Consider the following 15,301-nt stretch of genomic DNA (forward strand, 5'->3'; position numbering starts at 1 on the left):
TTTGCAAAGGGCATGTCTGACTAGAACCACTGCCAGATAGCAGCAAAGAAAAAGCAAAATATCCACCTAAGACAGAGTTATCAAATTGGCTGAGAAAAAAAAAAAAAAGAAAGTGCTTCTAGTCTTCATTGTTGTGAAAAAAACTTTCCAAATAGAGCCAGGTGCAAGCCACGTGGAGATAACTGCCAGACGCTGGGTGACATGAGGAACAAGAGGTTTAAGAGAAACTACCTCTCCACCACTCATTCACCTTGACGGGTGTCACATCTGGTTATGATATACTTAAAAGGTAAAAGCTAACATTAGAAGCAAAAAGAAAAGGTAATGCATCGAATCAAACAAGGGGTGTAGAGATGAACTCCAAAGAAATAGGTGAAGCACCATACCGGGAGCAGATTAGAAAATAAAGCATCAGGGAAGGAAACGAGAAAGCCATGAGGACAGAATATGGGATAGAGACAAACTCAATAGAGATAAGAAAGATGCGGTCCCTTGAAAAAGGCCAACTGTGCTACAAATTAACACTGGATGTTACTATGAGGCTGCACTGTATGTTTGGTGTTTATGCATATTGCTAAAACACAGAAGGTGGGTTATGATATGGAGGAGAAGCCAGGGCAGATATCTAGACCCAGTGACTGGAATTACAATGACCTGAGCCCTTTCAAAGAATCAGACGTGCTTCATGCTGTCTCCAGAGAAACCTTGTGTGTTCAAGTTCAGCAAGTGAGCAAAGCCTTGAAACTCACCTGCTGTTTCATGGCAGCCAGAGGTGACTGACCTGGGACGAGCAGACAAAGGCTGTATCGAGGCTTAGATCTCCCCCATTCCCTCCCCCTCAACATACCCAATTCAGCACAGACAGACACACATGGTGAACAACACTCGGTTCCTCCTACAAACTCTTGTGTCACACTTAACCTCCGCCCCCTCCTCAACTCCAAACCACAAAAGCAGCACTGGGAATTCAGGAGGTTGTTACACAACTGTGGGGTGTCTGCCACACAACACAGCCATCAACTATTTTAAGCCTGGGACTGCTGTAGTCCACAAAGGGAAGAGAAAATCAGAATTGCTGGGTCTTTTGCTATGGCCTTCCTGATGTGGGGTTGGGTAGAAAACATGAAGATCACTCAGAACAAACACACAAAAAAACCACCCAACCCCAAAACACCTCCCTTCTTCTCAGCAGTCTGCAGGCCTCTCAAAATGATATTATACACATCCGCCTCAAAGGAGGGCTCATCTCGGTCGTTCAGCAGCAAAAGTCACACTTCATTCACTTCCAGAGGACCGCACGGTTCCCCCAGCACATACCTGTTTGCAGAACCTCAGGAATCCAATCGAATAGGTCTTTCCCCATAGGCAGCAAGTCCCATACACACAGCTGGACCTGAAAGAGCCAATACAAGATGACAGAGTTGAGAAGCAAGACTTGGGCTAGAGTGCAATATTCCTATCTTCTTTGCCTACCTCTGTGTAGCAAAGTTGCAAGACTGGTGCTTTTTCCAACCATGATTACAGCTACAGCCATACTCTCATTCAGAATGCATTTAAAACAACATTCTGACTCCACGCTCCAATCTTCTTTTTTTTGTTTTCTAAACTGAGTAGCGTGGGGAGAAACATCAACCCTGGACAAAGTACATACAACCAACTGAAGACAGAAAAAAATTAAAGGGGGAGAAGGGAATAAGAAAAGAAATAAATGAGTAGGCAGGTGTCCAGAAAAGCTGTGAATCAGTACAGCTTGCCTAAGAGGATGTGATCAGCCTGATGTGTCTCAGAGCAGGGCACTGGTAAATCATGACCATCCACACTGCTCAGTCCCAGCAGACGTTTGCCACCTGACACAGTTTTTTAGGGCAAGGACAGAGGCACGGTAGATGGGCACAGAAAGATGAGAACGTCATGCTGTAAACAGAATAAATACTCACTCAATTGGTTTCCCTCTGATCTCAGACATGATGGAGCTCTCCCCTCCCAAGTACTCATAGCAGAGGCTGAGGAAGTTGTATATTACAAAGGCTGCAAAGACATCAATCAGAGTTAAATGACAACCAACTTCAAAACAGGTGCAAGGAGGAAGAGTACAGGCAACAGACCAAACATTCGCAGGGACTGCTTATGCAGCACCTTTCCCTTCAAAGTACTTTAGACTACTCTCACTGCATCTACCATCCTACCTCAGCACTCACGAGGTTATCTGAACTGGAGTTTGGACAAAGTCCCAGGCCAGTTCCACAACTCGTGCCAAAAAGGTCACAGGACCACTTAAAACTGCGGTCGGTCTCTATTTTACTTGGCATCTGTAAGACAGCATTCTTTACAGGATGCCTGTGCATTATTCCAGGACATTACCCTGGTAACTAGATCATTCGGAAAAGTTATCTCTGATCCATCAACCATATCTTACATCCTGTATTTAACCTTTTAGAAACAAACAGTTTCTCCCTGCGAGGTAACTGAGCTGTGGACATAAGAGTTGGAGAAACAGAAGGTTTTTACCCATCAGTGAAACTCTGTTTTCATGTCTGATGGAGATTTCTGAAAAACAGGCTTTGTGCTTCACTTCCTCCGAAAGCTGAAGTTTCTTGCGTACTGAATAGCCTTCCCTTCGATCACCTCTTTTCTGCCTTCCCCAGCAACCCGGTACAGATGAGGAAGAGCCTTCTCAGACTGACCACTAATACTCTGCCCCATTTCAATTCTCTCGAAGGCTCAGTTTTGCTGATATACATAAAACAAGGTGAAGACACTGTGGGGAAGGCTCTCATCATAACTACAGACACATTTATTTTTCACAGGATCCAAATCCACTTAAATTGTGCACAGAGTAAGCCAGTACATGCTCTGTCTGCTACACTCTTGAATTGTTATAATCTCTGCTGGACCCTCACACAGCTGTGAGATTTTTAGGGCAAGGACTGTATTCCTAAGCTTGGCATACGGCCTTGGGGCAAAATGACAGATCAACAGATGCTTCCTTCAATGTTACTTTCTATCATAGTCTGTACCTGGACATCCCCTAGAAAGCCAACACCCAAATCCCAGTTTTGGACAACAGCACAAAGAGAAAATTACTTGAGATGGAAACAGAAGTCTCAAGGAACTTGAAAATAAAAGAAAAAACCTATTAATGTACAGCGCTGAGAAGGTGACCTCACCAAGCAGTCAGTTATTAGACCTGAGGTCAATCTTCCCACGTGGATGAACTTTAAAGTTGGAGACGGACACCAACTTTAATTCTTCTGCAAGCATCCAAACTATGCCCTGGAAAAGAGGTACCCAATGCTCCTCAAAAAGCTCACAGTCTCAAAACGTTATATTTATGACTTGTAGACATGCCTAGGTGGCAAGAATGCTACAGCACATACAAGCTAGTGGTGTATCTGCTTCTGTGTATGTAATCGAGATATCGCTATCCAGTCTGTAATCCTTGTTATGGAACAACATTAGGTATGTTCACACAGCAATGATTTTGTGAAAGCCTTAATCAGTAGAGACAACACCAACCATGGAAAACATGTTTCAATAACTGTGGTAATCCCTTTTGCTTGCAGTTTCCTGCAACTTAGCTGACAGCTTCCAGCACACAGAGGAAGAAATGGTGAGCTTTTCCTATTGTCCGCTAGTGACCCCTGCCCTCTGATGTGGTTATTACAATACCAGCTGCCCATTCCACAAAGCACTAGGGAAGAGATGACATCAGAGGAAGAAAACAAACAAAAAAACTAGGAGAGGGAAATATCTGTCCCTCCATCCTCAAAAGAAATGAGTGCTAACTATCAAAGCCAACCATACTAGCAAAATAAGTCTTCTCCCATTCCCAACCCACATTCATTGGATAGTTCTCAGGTGCGCATGACATCAATGTAACAAAAAAAATCTATTTGTGTCAGAGTTACTGACACTCAGGTTTGTGCAGAGCAGAGTGATGTGAAAGAGCAACACCAAAACATGCTCCTCCTAATGCACACTATGAAATGCAGCCTATAAATGGCTGAAACAGGTTTCAAAATCTATTAGCAAGGTCCCCTTCCCCCGTTCTCTAACAGAGCTCATCCCAACTTCACAACCTAAAATGTTCCCCAAAAAAAGAAAGGATGAGGGGGATGGCAAGGGAGGGAAGAGAACAAAATGGATGTTTGGAAGTGATACTTGGAAAAAGTGAGGGAGAACCTGCTGACTGAATGTGCTTCCACCATCACCTGTAGTCTGCTTGCACAAACATGCCGAGGCGAACTCCAGAGCAAGGGCTGCCTCCAGAGCAGAGGCTCAGATGTTTGCAAACTCTCAGACCAAGCAAGGCAGGGGGATACTGGCTGTTGCTAGGAGAGGAGTTCTGCAGAGCAGCAGGCTTCCTGCTGGATCTACACACACGTGGGGCGGGGAAGGAGGAAAAAAAAAACCAGGCCCAAACAAAGATGCCTTCTGCATCATGTGTGCGCGTTTGCCATCTGCTCCTGCATCTCGGAGCATTGTGGTGGATGTGAAGGAGGGCCTGTTGGTCCCTTCAGCTGCTCAGCTTGTTCACATGGCCTGAGGCACCTCTCTGCAATGCAGATCTTGCCAAAACAACTGCACCAATGAGTTAGGATTTAATGAGGATACAGTGATAAACTGTCCTCAAAAATACAGTGCTAGAGTGCAGTTTCTCCTACTGGACAGATGGAGGCTTTCTTCTGGATGAGATCAGGAGGGAAGTTCAGATAGCATTTATTGGAGAGTAGCTGTTTCCCTCACACAAAATGCTTGTGGTATTATCTGCAGCAGATAACCAAAACCACAGCAATCTAACTCATCCTGGACATGGCACCCTTTCTCCTGCAGGACTCCAAAGCAATTTACAGCTCAGCAACATCAGCACACATGGCGGCCGTCCCACCTTGTGCAAGCACAGAAGTGGCCGCAGGATGGGACCAGAATATATTGCTAACAAACTGCACCAGGAAAACAAGACAAAACGGCTGTCTGGCTGCTGAGTAAGCACTGTTAGAAGAGCCAGAAGCTAACTGATACCTTGCTTTGTAACACCCAGGTGGAATCAGATTTTTGGCTTTACACTTTCCTGAAGCAAAGGATCCAAGAAAACCATAAACTTTGTCTCTACAGAACATCAGAGGGAAGGCTCAACACATTTTGTCATTCTCAGAGGCCAGTGAAGGAGAAAGTCAGGTTGGACGGGGCTTTGAGCAACCTGATATGGTGAAAGACATCCCAGCCCATGGCAGAGGCGTTGCACTAGATGATCTTTAAAGGTCCTTCCTGATCCAAACCATTCTTTGATTCCATGATTTTTAGTCATTGAGCAAGCCATGGCCATCCAGTGAAGCACACCATAAAACTTTGTCTCAGCAGCTGACAATGATGCTTTCTACATGTTCCCAAATAGAAGCAAAAGTTCTCTCAGGGCAGAGACTTCTCACCTTCCACATTTTCTGTGTGACCCGTCCTTACCTTCATAGCAGTCCCGCACAGTGCCAAAGTAAACATAGTACTGGTCATTGGTGAAGAACAGGAGACTGAGCCACGAGTCAAAGGCGTAAATGGGCACAATGAAGAGGATCCTAACAATGTAGCGCTGTTCATTTGGGCAGCTGTAGCAGCGAAGATGCATGTAGATCTGAGAGGACAGAGAGGTGAGACCAGAATCAGCAGTAGATGAGTTAGAGAAGAGAAAGTAGGACTGAAGAGTCAATTGGGCCAGGAAAAACAAACTCAGTACAGCACCTCTTGTTTGCCTTCAGCTGCCTCAAGGCAATGAACATAAAAATCTCAATCACTGTTACCATATGGCATTGATACAGCATCCCTTAGTTTGCAGAAAGGGTGAAGGAGAAGAAAAAGTAAGTGGAGGAATTTCTAATCTAGTTTCTTATATGGAATCAATTTATTGTTATTATCATCATCACCTTGCCCATATTCTTTTGTTTACACATTTTTTTTTTTACCAATCCTATATTCCTGCTATCCTGTTTTAAGCAACTAAGATTCACAGTGCTGGGGGCTGCTTTTCCCTGAAGAGTGAAGGTGAAGGCACTTAAGGGCATACTCATTGTAAACACTTTCACTCTCCTGGTGGTTTTGGATGCTTTCCAGACTTACACCTGAAACAACCTAAGAGAGCCCTTCACAGCTCTGCCAAGAGCTGAGAAGCTACAGCCCATCTGCTCAAAAAGTGACATTCTGCACAGTGGTGACAGCACAGCCACAAAGCATCAGCCACCAAGTGAGCTCTGAGCTCACGCAGTGTGCTCAAAGGAAACACGCAGCCACACTGCTTCTTTTAGCCGACTGCCTGCACACATGCCAAACCCCCTAAGTCACTGGCTTGGGGGAGGCACAACGTCCCCACCCTACCTCCTCCAGCCACTCACAGTTTGTTAGCTGTCATTAAATCCCACACCTAAGATGCTTTTTGACAGAGTACACACCTCCTGGAAAAGATACTGACCACAAGCATACCCTGAAGGTGAGCACCACTCCTGTTATGGCCTAATAACGCTGTCAGAGCTTGGACACGAGTTGCAGCAATACTCTGTTGGCTGTGAAGTCAGTAGAAGGCACGTTTTTCAGAGGCAAAGCCTCTGTACGGCAACCCTCACCGAACTGCTGCCCCTACTGCTGGAGCTAACAACAGCTAGTTTTATCACACACGTGCTTCACAACTGACCGATTTGCTTCCTGAAGAGGCACAAGCATTTGTCTGAAGCTTCACTCTGCATTTGGGGGTGCTGTGAGGATTCTCCAGGGTTTAATGAAAGCATGCACTGATGATCTCGCCTTTCTCTTGTCAGGGAGAGGGGGCTGTCTCTCCACAGCTGTCTGTTGCTCATCTCTTCGCCAGGTTGGGCCAAAATGGGCTGAGGGCTCAAAATACTTCTGTTTCCTCCCCCTAATCCATGCAGATCACATAAAATGCTCATTTCCTGAGGACAACAGGTTGAAAATAAACCAACAAAGCTTGGGGATACTTTTGCTTGTGACAATCCCAGTGACACACCTCACCCAGCACAGACATCTGACACCGGATGGAGTTTAGATGACTCTAAGCTTTACCCTTGGGGTGCCACAAGAACCCTACGATACATGCGCCTACGAGAGCACAAGAACTGCTGCCTTGTAACAGGAAAACAGCGCACTTCAACCAATGGTGTCTCTCTGGCACTGACCTCCACTGGTTTCTTCAGAGAAGGGCATTAATACCTAACTGTGCGATGCTGTACTGCAGAGGAAAGATTTCTTCCTACTCTCAGCAGGCAACTGACTTGTGCTGTGAAACAGGAGGATCCATGACACTTGTAATTGTTACCCAAGCTGGGGAAAATGCAGGTGTTACTCTTATTCATCAGTGACTAATCTATTTTTGAACTTCACTAGCCCCTGTACTCCATTGACAAGCTGTGGTTTTCTAGATTCTAGTCATCACTCTGGAATCTACAGACCAACAGGTACAAAACACAGGTTGATAAATAACAGGGCTTGTGTTTCCCTGCTGTGTTTTTCAGTCCACATGACAACAGCATGAAAGAGAGGTACAGAACAGGATGCAGGGTTTGACTTGTTCTGGTTTCCAGGACACCTGCCCCAGCAAGAGAGGAGGGGAGAAAAATGAACATAAAACATTTCCTGGTACTCCTTTCCGCCGCAGAGTTCAGCCTGTGGAATCCTGTGGCACAGGAGATCAAAGGAGGTATGGCAGACAGCAGATGACCACTACCATTTAGCTAACAGCTGACACAATAACAAATGGCTGGATTCAGCTATAAGATCTGGGAAAGGTTGGCTTGAGATAACACCTTTCTGCAAGCACTCACGAGGCGGCCAAATGTTTTACACCTCCTAACTTTGTCTAGGAGTTTGCTTCCTCTCCGTTCAGACTACAGAAATGGTCTGAAGCTGGGCAGAAAAAGGCCTTCGTTTAGAAGCCGCCATCAGCATGGATGTACATCAGTCCCCAAAGAAGAGGTCCTGGTACCACTCCAGAGTCTGCAACCCCTCACCAGACAGCAGTATCTGGCAGAGATATGCCAAGTTATCATATAATTTCCCTATATAAAGGGAAAGGAAAAGGACAAGAAATACAAGTGACAGGGTTTTACCTGATGGCAGGTGATGAGCAAAGCTGTCCATACAAAGAAACCTGAGATGGCCTGAGCAGCAGTGGTCATGAGGAATATTGGCTGCTCCACAGCCGTGGGGCTTTCACCCTCTGGCTTGCAGGTTAAGTTGCAAGCCACAGCTGGAGCAGTGGCAGTTGACCCCGATCTGGGGGCTGCAGTGACATCAGTCCTCACTATCATGGTGCCTTTTGGTGTGAAGTTCCAGTCAGGATTGCTAGAGAGCCACTCACGAGTCAAGACCTGTCAAGAAACGAAACCAAAAAGCAATTAAACTCAGCTGAAAGGACTCAGGAGCATAACGGTAATGGTACTTTGCATCTCTCATGTGCCTTTCACCAGGCTGCTCACATGCTTTACCAACAGGACCTGGATAAGGCTGCCACTGCCACCTCTCATGACCCAGCAAATCATGTGGTACTTGGGAACCTCTCTACTGCTCATAACAAAGCCTTCCTGACGTTCATAAAGCACTGCCACTGTCACCACCCTTCAGCAAAAAACCAAATCTTTAGGAAAAGGATGAATAAAGCGTTCACCTGAGATCAGAAGGTAGTACCTAAATTATCCAAATCGGGAGACGGAAGGCACACTTTAAGAGTTCTACTTCCTTTAAAAGCACTGGCTATACTGCTGTGTCCTGAAAAGCCAGAGTCTTATTTTTATGGTTTAATCCTGAATGAAGCAGAACAAGCAGCTGCAGGCAACGAGAATGTGCACCACAAAGCGTCACTGCACAGCAAGGGTGAAAGAACAACATCCTTATTCCTCCACCATCCTTATTCCTCTTCTACTGCCATTCTGAAGACCACACAGAGCCCAAAGCACCTTCATTAGAAGGATATCTGCCAAAACCTCTACTTGCTAGAAAGAAGAGCATGAAAGCGATGCTTTTATCAAACATCACACAGCATAGTACACTTAGCTAGCTGTCATTCATTCTACTAAATTAGCATTTTCTACAAGATGTGAATTTAACCGGATTGGCTGTTAAAAGCCAGTTGACCCATGAAGACACACCCAAACCGCAAGGATATGCACGATTTCAAAGCAGCATGACCCCTGGTCATCTCCTGGATGAAAAGCTATTGTCTTTCAACAGAACAAATTCTGGAAGGTCTAAGACCTAAAGCAGCTATTATTTTCAATTTGGTTGTAAGCAGACTCCAATGTTACCTCTAGGTTGGAGGAAGATAATCCACTTGAACCAAGACCACAAGCAGGCAGCCACTGGTTCTATCCACTAGAAGGGCAGCTTCTGATTTGGATGTAGCAACAATATGGTTATCAAGGGCAATGACATAATATTGCCTCCTTCTGATAATCTCCCTGATACCCCTAGTTTTTGGGATACCCTTTCTGTAAAAAGGCAAGACGTAGCTATTACTCAGGCCTTTTAGATGAGCAAATAAGAAGTGCTTTAGGAAGGCCAACAATCCCTTTGGTGACCAATGATAGGACTGGAGGGAATGGCAAGGAGATGTGACAGGGGAAATTTAGGCTGGCTATTAGGAAAAGGTTCTTCACCCAGAGGGTGGTGGAGCACTGGAACAGCTCCCCAGGGACACAGTCATGGTGCCAATCCTGATAAGATTCAAGAAGAATTTAGACAATGCCCTCAAAAGTATGGTGTGAATGTCGGGGTTGTCCTATGCAGGGACAGGAGCTGGACTCGATGATGCTTGTGGGTCCCTTCCAACTCAGAGCATTCTATGATTCAGTGATCCATCGCCATAGTTTACAGCTATAGCAGGGCACACCTGCCTTTTACTGACAGATCACAACAGAACATGAAAGAGAGCACACCCCAGCAGATGAACAGCCCCTCCCCAGCCTTGCCTCACCTGAAGCCACTGCACAACTTAGGGAACAGGCATCAAGTAAAAGCAGAGGGCCAGGAGCACATCATTTCTACGTGCATGCTAATTTGTGGGAATGGCCCCTTCAGCACACACTTTTCCAAACCACACACTTGCATCAGGGGCATGTGGCACTCTGATGTTACTTAGTATCATAGTATTATAGTATCAGTATAGTTAGGGTTGGAAGAGACCTAAGAGACCTAGTTCCATCCCCCTGCCATGGGCAAGGACACCTTCCACTAGACTAGGCTGCCCAAGGCCCCATCCAACCTGGCCTTGAACACCTCCATGAATGGGGCATCCACAACCTCCCTGGGCAACCTGTTCCAGTGTCTCACCACTCTCATGGTGAAGAAATTCTTCCTAATGTCCAGTCTAAATCTGCCCCTCTCCAGTTTATAACCATTCCCCCTGGTCCTATCCCCACAAGCCTTTACAAATAGCCCCTCTCCAGCTTTCCTGTAGGCCCCCTTCAGATACTGGAAGGTCACTATGAGGTCGTTACATCACGTTCCACCTCATTTCTGCTTTCTTCCATGGAGGGGAAGAGTATTTACAAACCCTGGGAAATACTCAGACTTGTTTAAGCAGATATTATCTCACTATAGAGGGAGCTGCGCAACTGTTACTGTTTAAGGCATAAAATAATCATCAAACATAGATTTTCTTCATTTTTTTCCCGGTTGTTCTTTTTCCAAAATATCCCTGCTCCGAGTTACAGCTTTCCATAACTGCACATACTGCAGGGTAATTCCTTTACAGTCCTGATCAGTACAGGAGAGAACTATTAAGTTTTGAGTTTCAAAGCAGACATATAGACAGACGTTATTTTATCTATAACTTTGGAGAGATGAAGGCTGGATGGAGACGTCACAAGGTAGCAAGGTTTTTACCGCTTTGAGAAGAAAAGGCTCTATAGACCTCTGAAGTGACTGAACACCCACAGTGCTGAGAGTCCTTCCACAAAGCTCACAAAGGGCACATCTAAAATAAAATCAGAGCAGATGCACCTGTGGTTAACCTAGCTCTAAATAAAGTCCAGCCAGCTGTGATCCCTCATATCCCAGTGCACTTTGGGAACTATGCAAGAGAGGAAGCTGCTAAGCTCTTCCTAAAGTTCACCAACAGCACAGAACCAAATGCAGCACTGGTTAATGTCAACAGAAGGGAAGCTATGAAAGGAAATTCCTCTGCTTCTCTACGCACATTTTAAAAGGAGCTGAAACAGCAAAAAGTGACCAATGAGCATCTTGACATGACAAAGGCTATGTATTCAGAAGCAAGAACACTTACAAGTTCAAGTTGTATGTGTAACCTTAACACTGCCCCCTTGCGATTATACATTGACTGTCATTAATTACATGATTATGCATCATTCTTTGCCTAATCCCCTTTAATTCACACAGCCATTGAAATTAATAACTCTTTCAAGCACTGTGTTCTAAAAGAAATGTACAAACCTTGTTAGCCAGGGCTTCACTTCTCTTCTCTTACCCCAAACCCCAATCTACCTCACCCTAGAGCACCCCCTGTTCCTTCCTCAAGATTGCCTCCAAGGAAGAACTTTTAATTGGTTGATAGTTTTTATTGGTTGTAAGCATCAGCTCGCAGTTTATTCTCCTCTCTAGTGAAACATGAAGGAACACTGTACTCCTGAATCCGCAAAATTAACATGTATCTTCTAAATTATCCCTTCTAATCTCCTAAAGTCCCATACACCATTGCTACAGTGAGAGGTATAAGCAGTGCACAAAGCTATTATGATAGATTATTGTATGCAAGAAGCTGAATCTGTAAGAACAATTTTGTATTATATTTAAGAAACAGATAATAGCAAAGATTGGAGCCTTAAAAGGGTGAGGGGAATTCAGTTCATTCACTACCACCAGCTCAGAGTCTCCTAGCTCCTCTTTTCCCTTGTTAAAACAAGCATCATGAGGGCAGGCTATGGCAAGTCTTTTAATACGCCTTGTTTCCCACCAGGCAAGGGGACACAAACACATAAAAACATTAGGAGGGGCTTCCAGCAAAGGTGGTGCCTGGGAGCACATCACAGCAAACACCATAGAATCACAGAACGGTTTGGGTTGGAAGGAACCTTAAAGATCATCCAGTTCCAATCCCCTTGCCATGAGCAGGGACACCTCCCACCAGACCAGGCTGCCCAAGGTCCCATCCAGCCTGGCCTTGAATACCTCCAGGGATGGAGCAGCCACAGCTTCTCTGAGCAACCTGTGCCAGCCAGTGCCTCACCACTCTCATTGTGAAGAATTTCTTCCTAACGTCTAACCTAACTTTTTCCCCCTTCCAATTAAAAGCCATTCCCCCTCATCATATCACTACAAGCCTTTGTAAACAGTCCCTCCCCAGCTTTCCTGTAGCCCCTTCAGGTACTGGAAGGCTGCTACAAGGTCTCCTCGGAGTCTTCTCCAGGCTGAACAACTCCAACTCTCTCTCAGCCTGTCCTCATAGCAGAAGTGCTCCAGCCCTCTGAACATGTTTGTGGCCTCCTCTGGACCACAACTGGACACAATACTCCAGGTGGGGTCTCATGAGAGCAGAATAGATAGCGAAAGGGAAGTGTCAGAAGTGGGGTGTGTCACATGCCATGCTCTGGCAAGCTACAGATCGACCACCCTGGTGTAAGCAGCTTCCCTGTTACCTGACACAGTGAATGTGTTTTTGTACTTGTTTCTTGAACACCTACTGCCTTTACAGTTGGGGAAAAAGTTTTTTTCCAACAGCCACAAAGCTATTTAATATTTACCTTGATTTTGTCAGTTTTCCCACTTTGCTACTCCAGCTGTGCAACAACCTGACAACAGTTCGGCTACTGGCTATGATCTTTTCTGTGTACTCCTCCCAGCTGGCTACATTCCTCTGGCTTTTGTGCATTTTAAGCTCCCTGGGACAACCGTCTTTTTGTTCTCAGACCGTATGGTTCCCAGCACTGCAAGGTACCAAACACTTGACAGTACCATATGGCAAATTAGGGGCATTTAGAAACCTAAATCACCATCGCAAACCAAACCAAACTACTCTAAAGCATAATAAATTTCTTTCACGTCCACCTCACTGCTTCCATTTCAAGGAATAGTAAAGCTACCTGCACGCTTATTCTCCCCCTCTGGAGGGCTCTCCTAAATATATCAAAGGAAAATACCTCGAAACTTCTAAATCTCACTCTTGAAGCTTTCCCCATCTCCAGCTGACTACCTTGCTCCTCCCAGAGGTGACCTGCAATACAGCACGTCCCAAACAGGACCAGGAGAACAGACAGCTAGGAAAAGCACCGAATTTTGGAAACTGGAAACACACGCACAGAAAAATACACAGAATCATAGAGACAACTTCCACTTGAAAAGGTTGCTCAAAGATCCATCCAGCCTGACTGTGTACACTTACAGGGAGAGGGCATCCACAACTTCTCTGGGCAACCTGTTCCAGTGCCTCACTACTCTCATAGTGAAGAACTTTTTTCCTTATATCTAACCTAAATCTCCTCTGTTTCAGTTTAAACTCATTATCCCTTGTCCTACCACACTACACGTCCTTATTAAAAGTCCCTCCCCAGCTTTCCTGTAGCTCTCTTTTAAGTACTGGAAGGCTGCTCTAAGGTCTCCCCAGAGCATTCTCTTCTCCAGGCTGAACAACCCAAACTCTCTCAGCCTGTCCTCATAGCAGAAATGCTCCATCCCTCTGATCATCTTTATGGTCCTCCTCTGGATCCATTCCAACAGTTCCATATACTTCTTATGTTGGGGACTCTAGAACTGAACACGATACCCCAGGTGAGGTCTCACAAGAGCAGAGTAGAGGGGCACAAACATCTCTCTCACCCTGCTGGTCACAATTCTGATGCAGCCTGGGATATGGTTGGTTTTCTAGGATGAAAGCGCACATGAGCTGCCAGCTCATGTTGAGCTTCTCATCCACCAGCACTCCCAAGTCCTGCTCTTCAGGGCTGCTCTCAATCCATTCTCCGCACAGCCTGTATTTGTGCTTGGGATTGCCCTGACCCAGGTGCAGGACATTGCACTTGGCCTTGTTAAACTTCAGGAGGTTCGCGCAGGCCCACCTCTCATGCCTGTCAAGGTCCCTCTGGATGGCATCCCTTCCCTCCAGCACATCAACCACATCACACAGCATGGTGTTGTCAGCAAACCTGCTGAGGGCGCATTCAGTCCCACTGCCCATGCTGTTGGTAAAGATGTTAAACAACACTAGTTCCAATACTGATCCCTGCAGAATACCACTTATCACTGGTCTCCACTTGGACATCAAGGTCTTGATTACAACTCTTTGAGTGCAAAAATCCAGCTAATTCCTTATTCACCAAGTGGTTCATCTGTAAAATCCATGTCTCTCCAATTTAGAGATAAGAATGTCACATGGGACAGCGTCAAATGCTTTGCACAAGTCCAGGCAGATGACATCAGTTACTCTTCCCTTATTTACCAACACCATAACCCCATCATAGGAGGCCACCAAATTTGTTAGGCATGATTTACTTTCCATGTGCCTTAGCAGAGTTTCCAGGAAGATCTGCTATGTGATCTTGCCAGGCACAAAAGTGAGACTGATCGGCCTGTAGTTCTCTAGGTCTTCCTTTTTTCCCTTTTAAAAATGGAAATTATGCTTCCCTTTTCCAGTCACTTCACCAGACTGCCACGACTTCTCAAATATGATGGATAGTGGCTTAGCAACTTCATCCGCCAGCTCCCTCAGGGCCTGCGGATGCACCTCATCATGTCCCACAGACTTGGTCACCTTCAGGCTCCTTCAATGATCTTGCACCTGATTCTCTCCTACAGTGGGCAATTCTCAGATCTCCCAGTCCCCTGCCTCTGCCTTCTGCGACTTGAGTTGTGTGGCTTGAGCCTTTGCTGGTGAAGACTGAGGCACAAAAGTCGTTGAGTACCTCAGACTCCTCCATATCTCAGTTAACCAGGTCTCCCACTTCCTTCCAGAGAGTGTCCACATTTTCCCTAGTCTGCCTTTTATCACCAATACAGCTATAGAAACTTTTCTTGTAGCCCTTGATGTGCCTGGCCATATTTAAATCCATCAAGGCTTTCACTTCTTAACCTGATCTATGGCTGCTCAAACAATTTCTCTGTATTCCTCCCAGGCTACCTGCTCTTGCTTCCACTCTCTGAAGTATTCTTTTTTGTGTTTGAGTTGGTCCAGAAGCACCTTGTTCATCCATGCAGACCTCCTAATGATTTTTGTGGACTTGCTTCTTTGTCCAGCTTTCTTGGGCCTCTCTTCCCTCCAGGGTTTTATTCCTGAGGAGGCCAAAGTCCGCTCTCCTCA

At 45.6% G+C, this 15,301-nt stretch overlaps 1 protein-coding gene across 2 annotated transcripts in view; it reads right to left on the reverse strand.

The window, feature by feature from the left end:
- TMEM184B (transmembrane protein 184B) overlaps positions 1-15,301 on the reverse strand; it is a 38,925-nt gene that overhangs the window by 11,593 nt on the left and 12,031 nt on the right. For both annotated transcript variants that reach the window (XM_054067116.1, XM_054067106.1), the window contains exons 2-5: positions 8,106-8,366; positions 5,461-5,626; positions 1,938-2,028; positions 1,318-1,393 (exon numbers count right to left, since the gene is read on the reverse strand). In XM_054067116.1, the coding sequence (XP_053923091.1) occupies positions 1,318-1,393; positions 1,938-2,028; positions 5,461-5,626; positions 8,106-8,306 (534 nt within the window). In that variant the 5' untranslated portion in view covers positions 8,307-8,366. The remainder of the gene's footprint in view (positions 1-1,317; positions 1,394-1,937; positions 2,029-5,460; positions 5,627-8,105; positions 8,367-15,301) is intronic.

This window comes from Cuculus canorus, chromosome 1 (genome assembly GCF_017976375.1).
Source record: "Cuculus canorus isolate bCucCan1 chromosome 1, bCucCan1.pri, whole genome shotgun sequence".
In the NCBI taxonomy this organism is placed as follows: domain Eukaryota; kingdom Metazoa; phylum Chordata; class Aves; order Cuculiformes; family Cuculidae; genus Cuculus; species Cuculus canorus.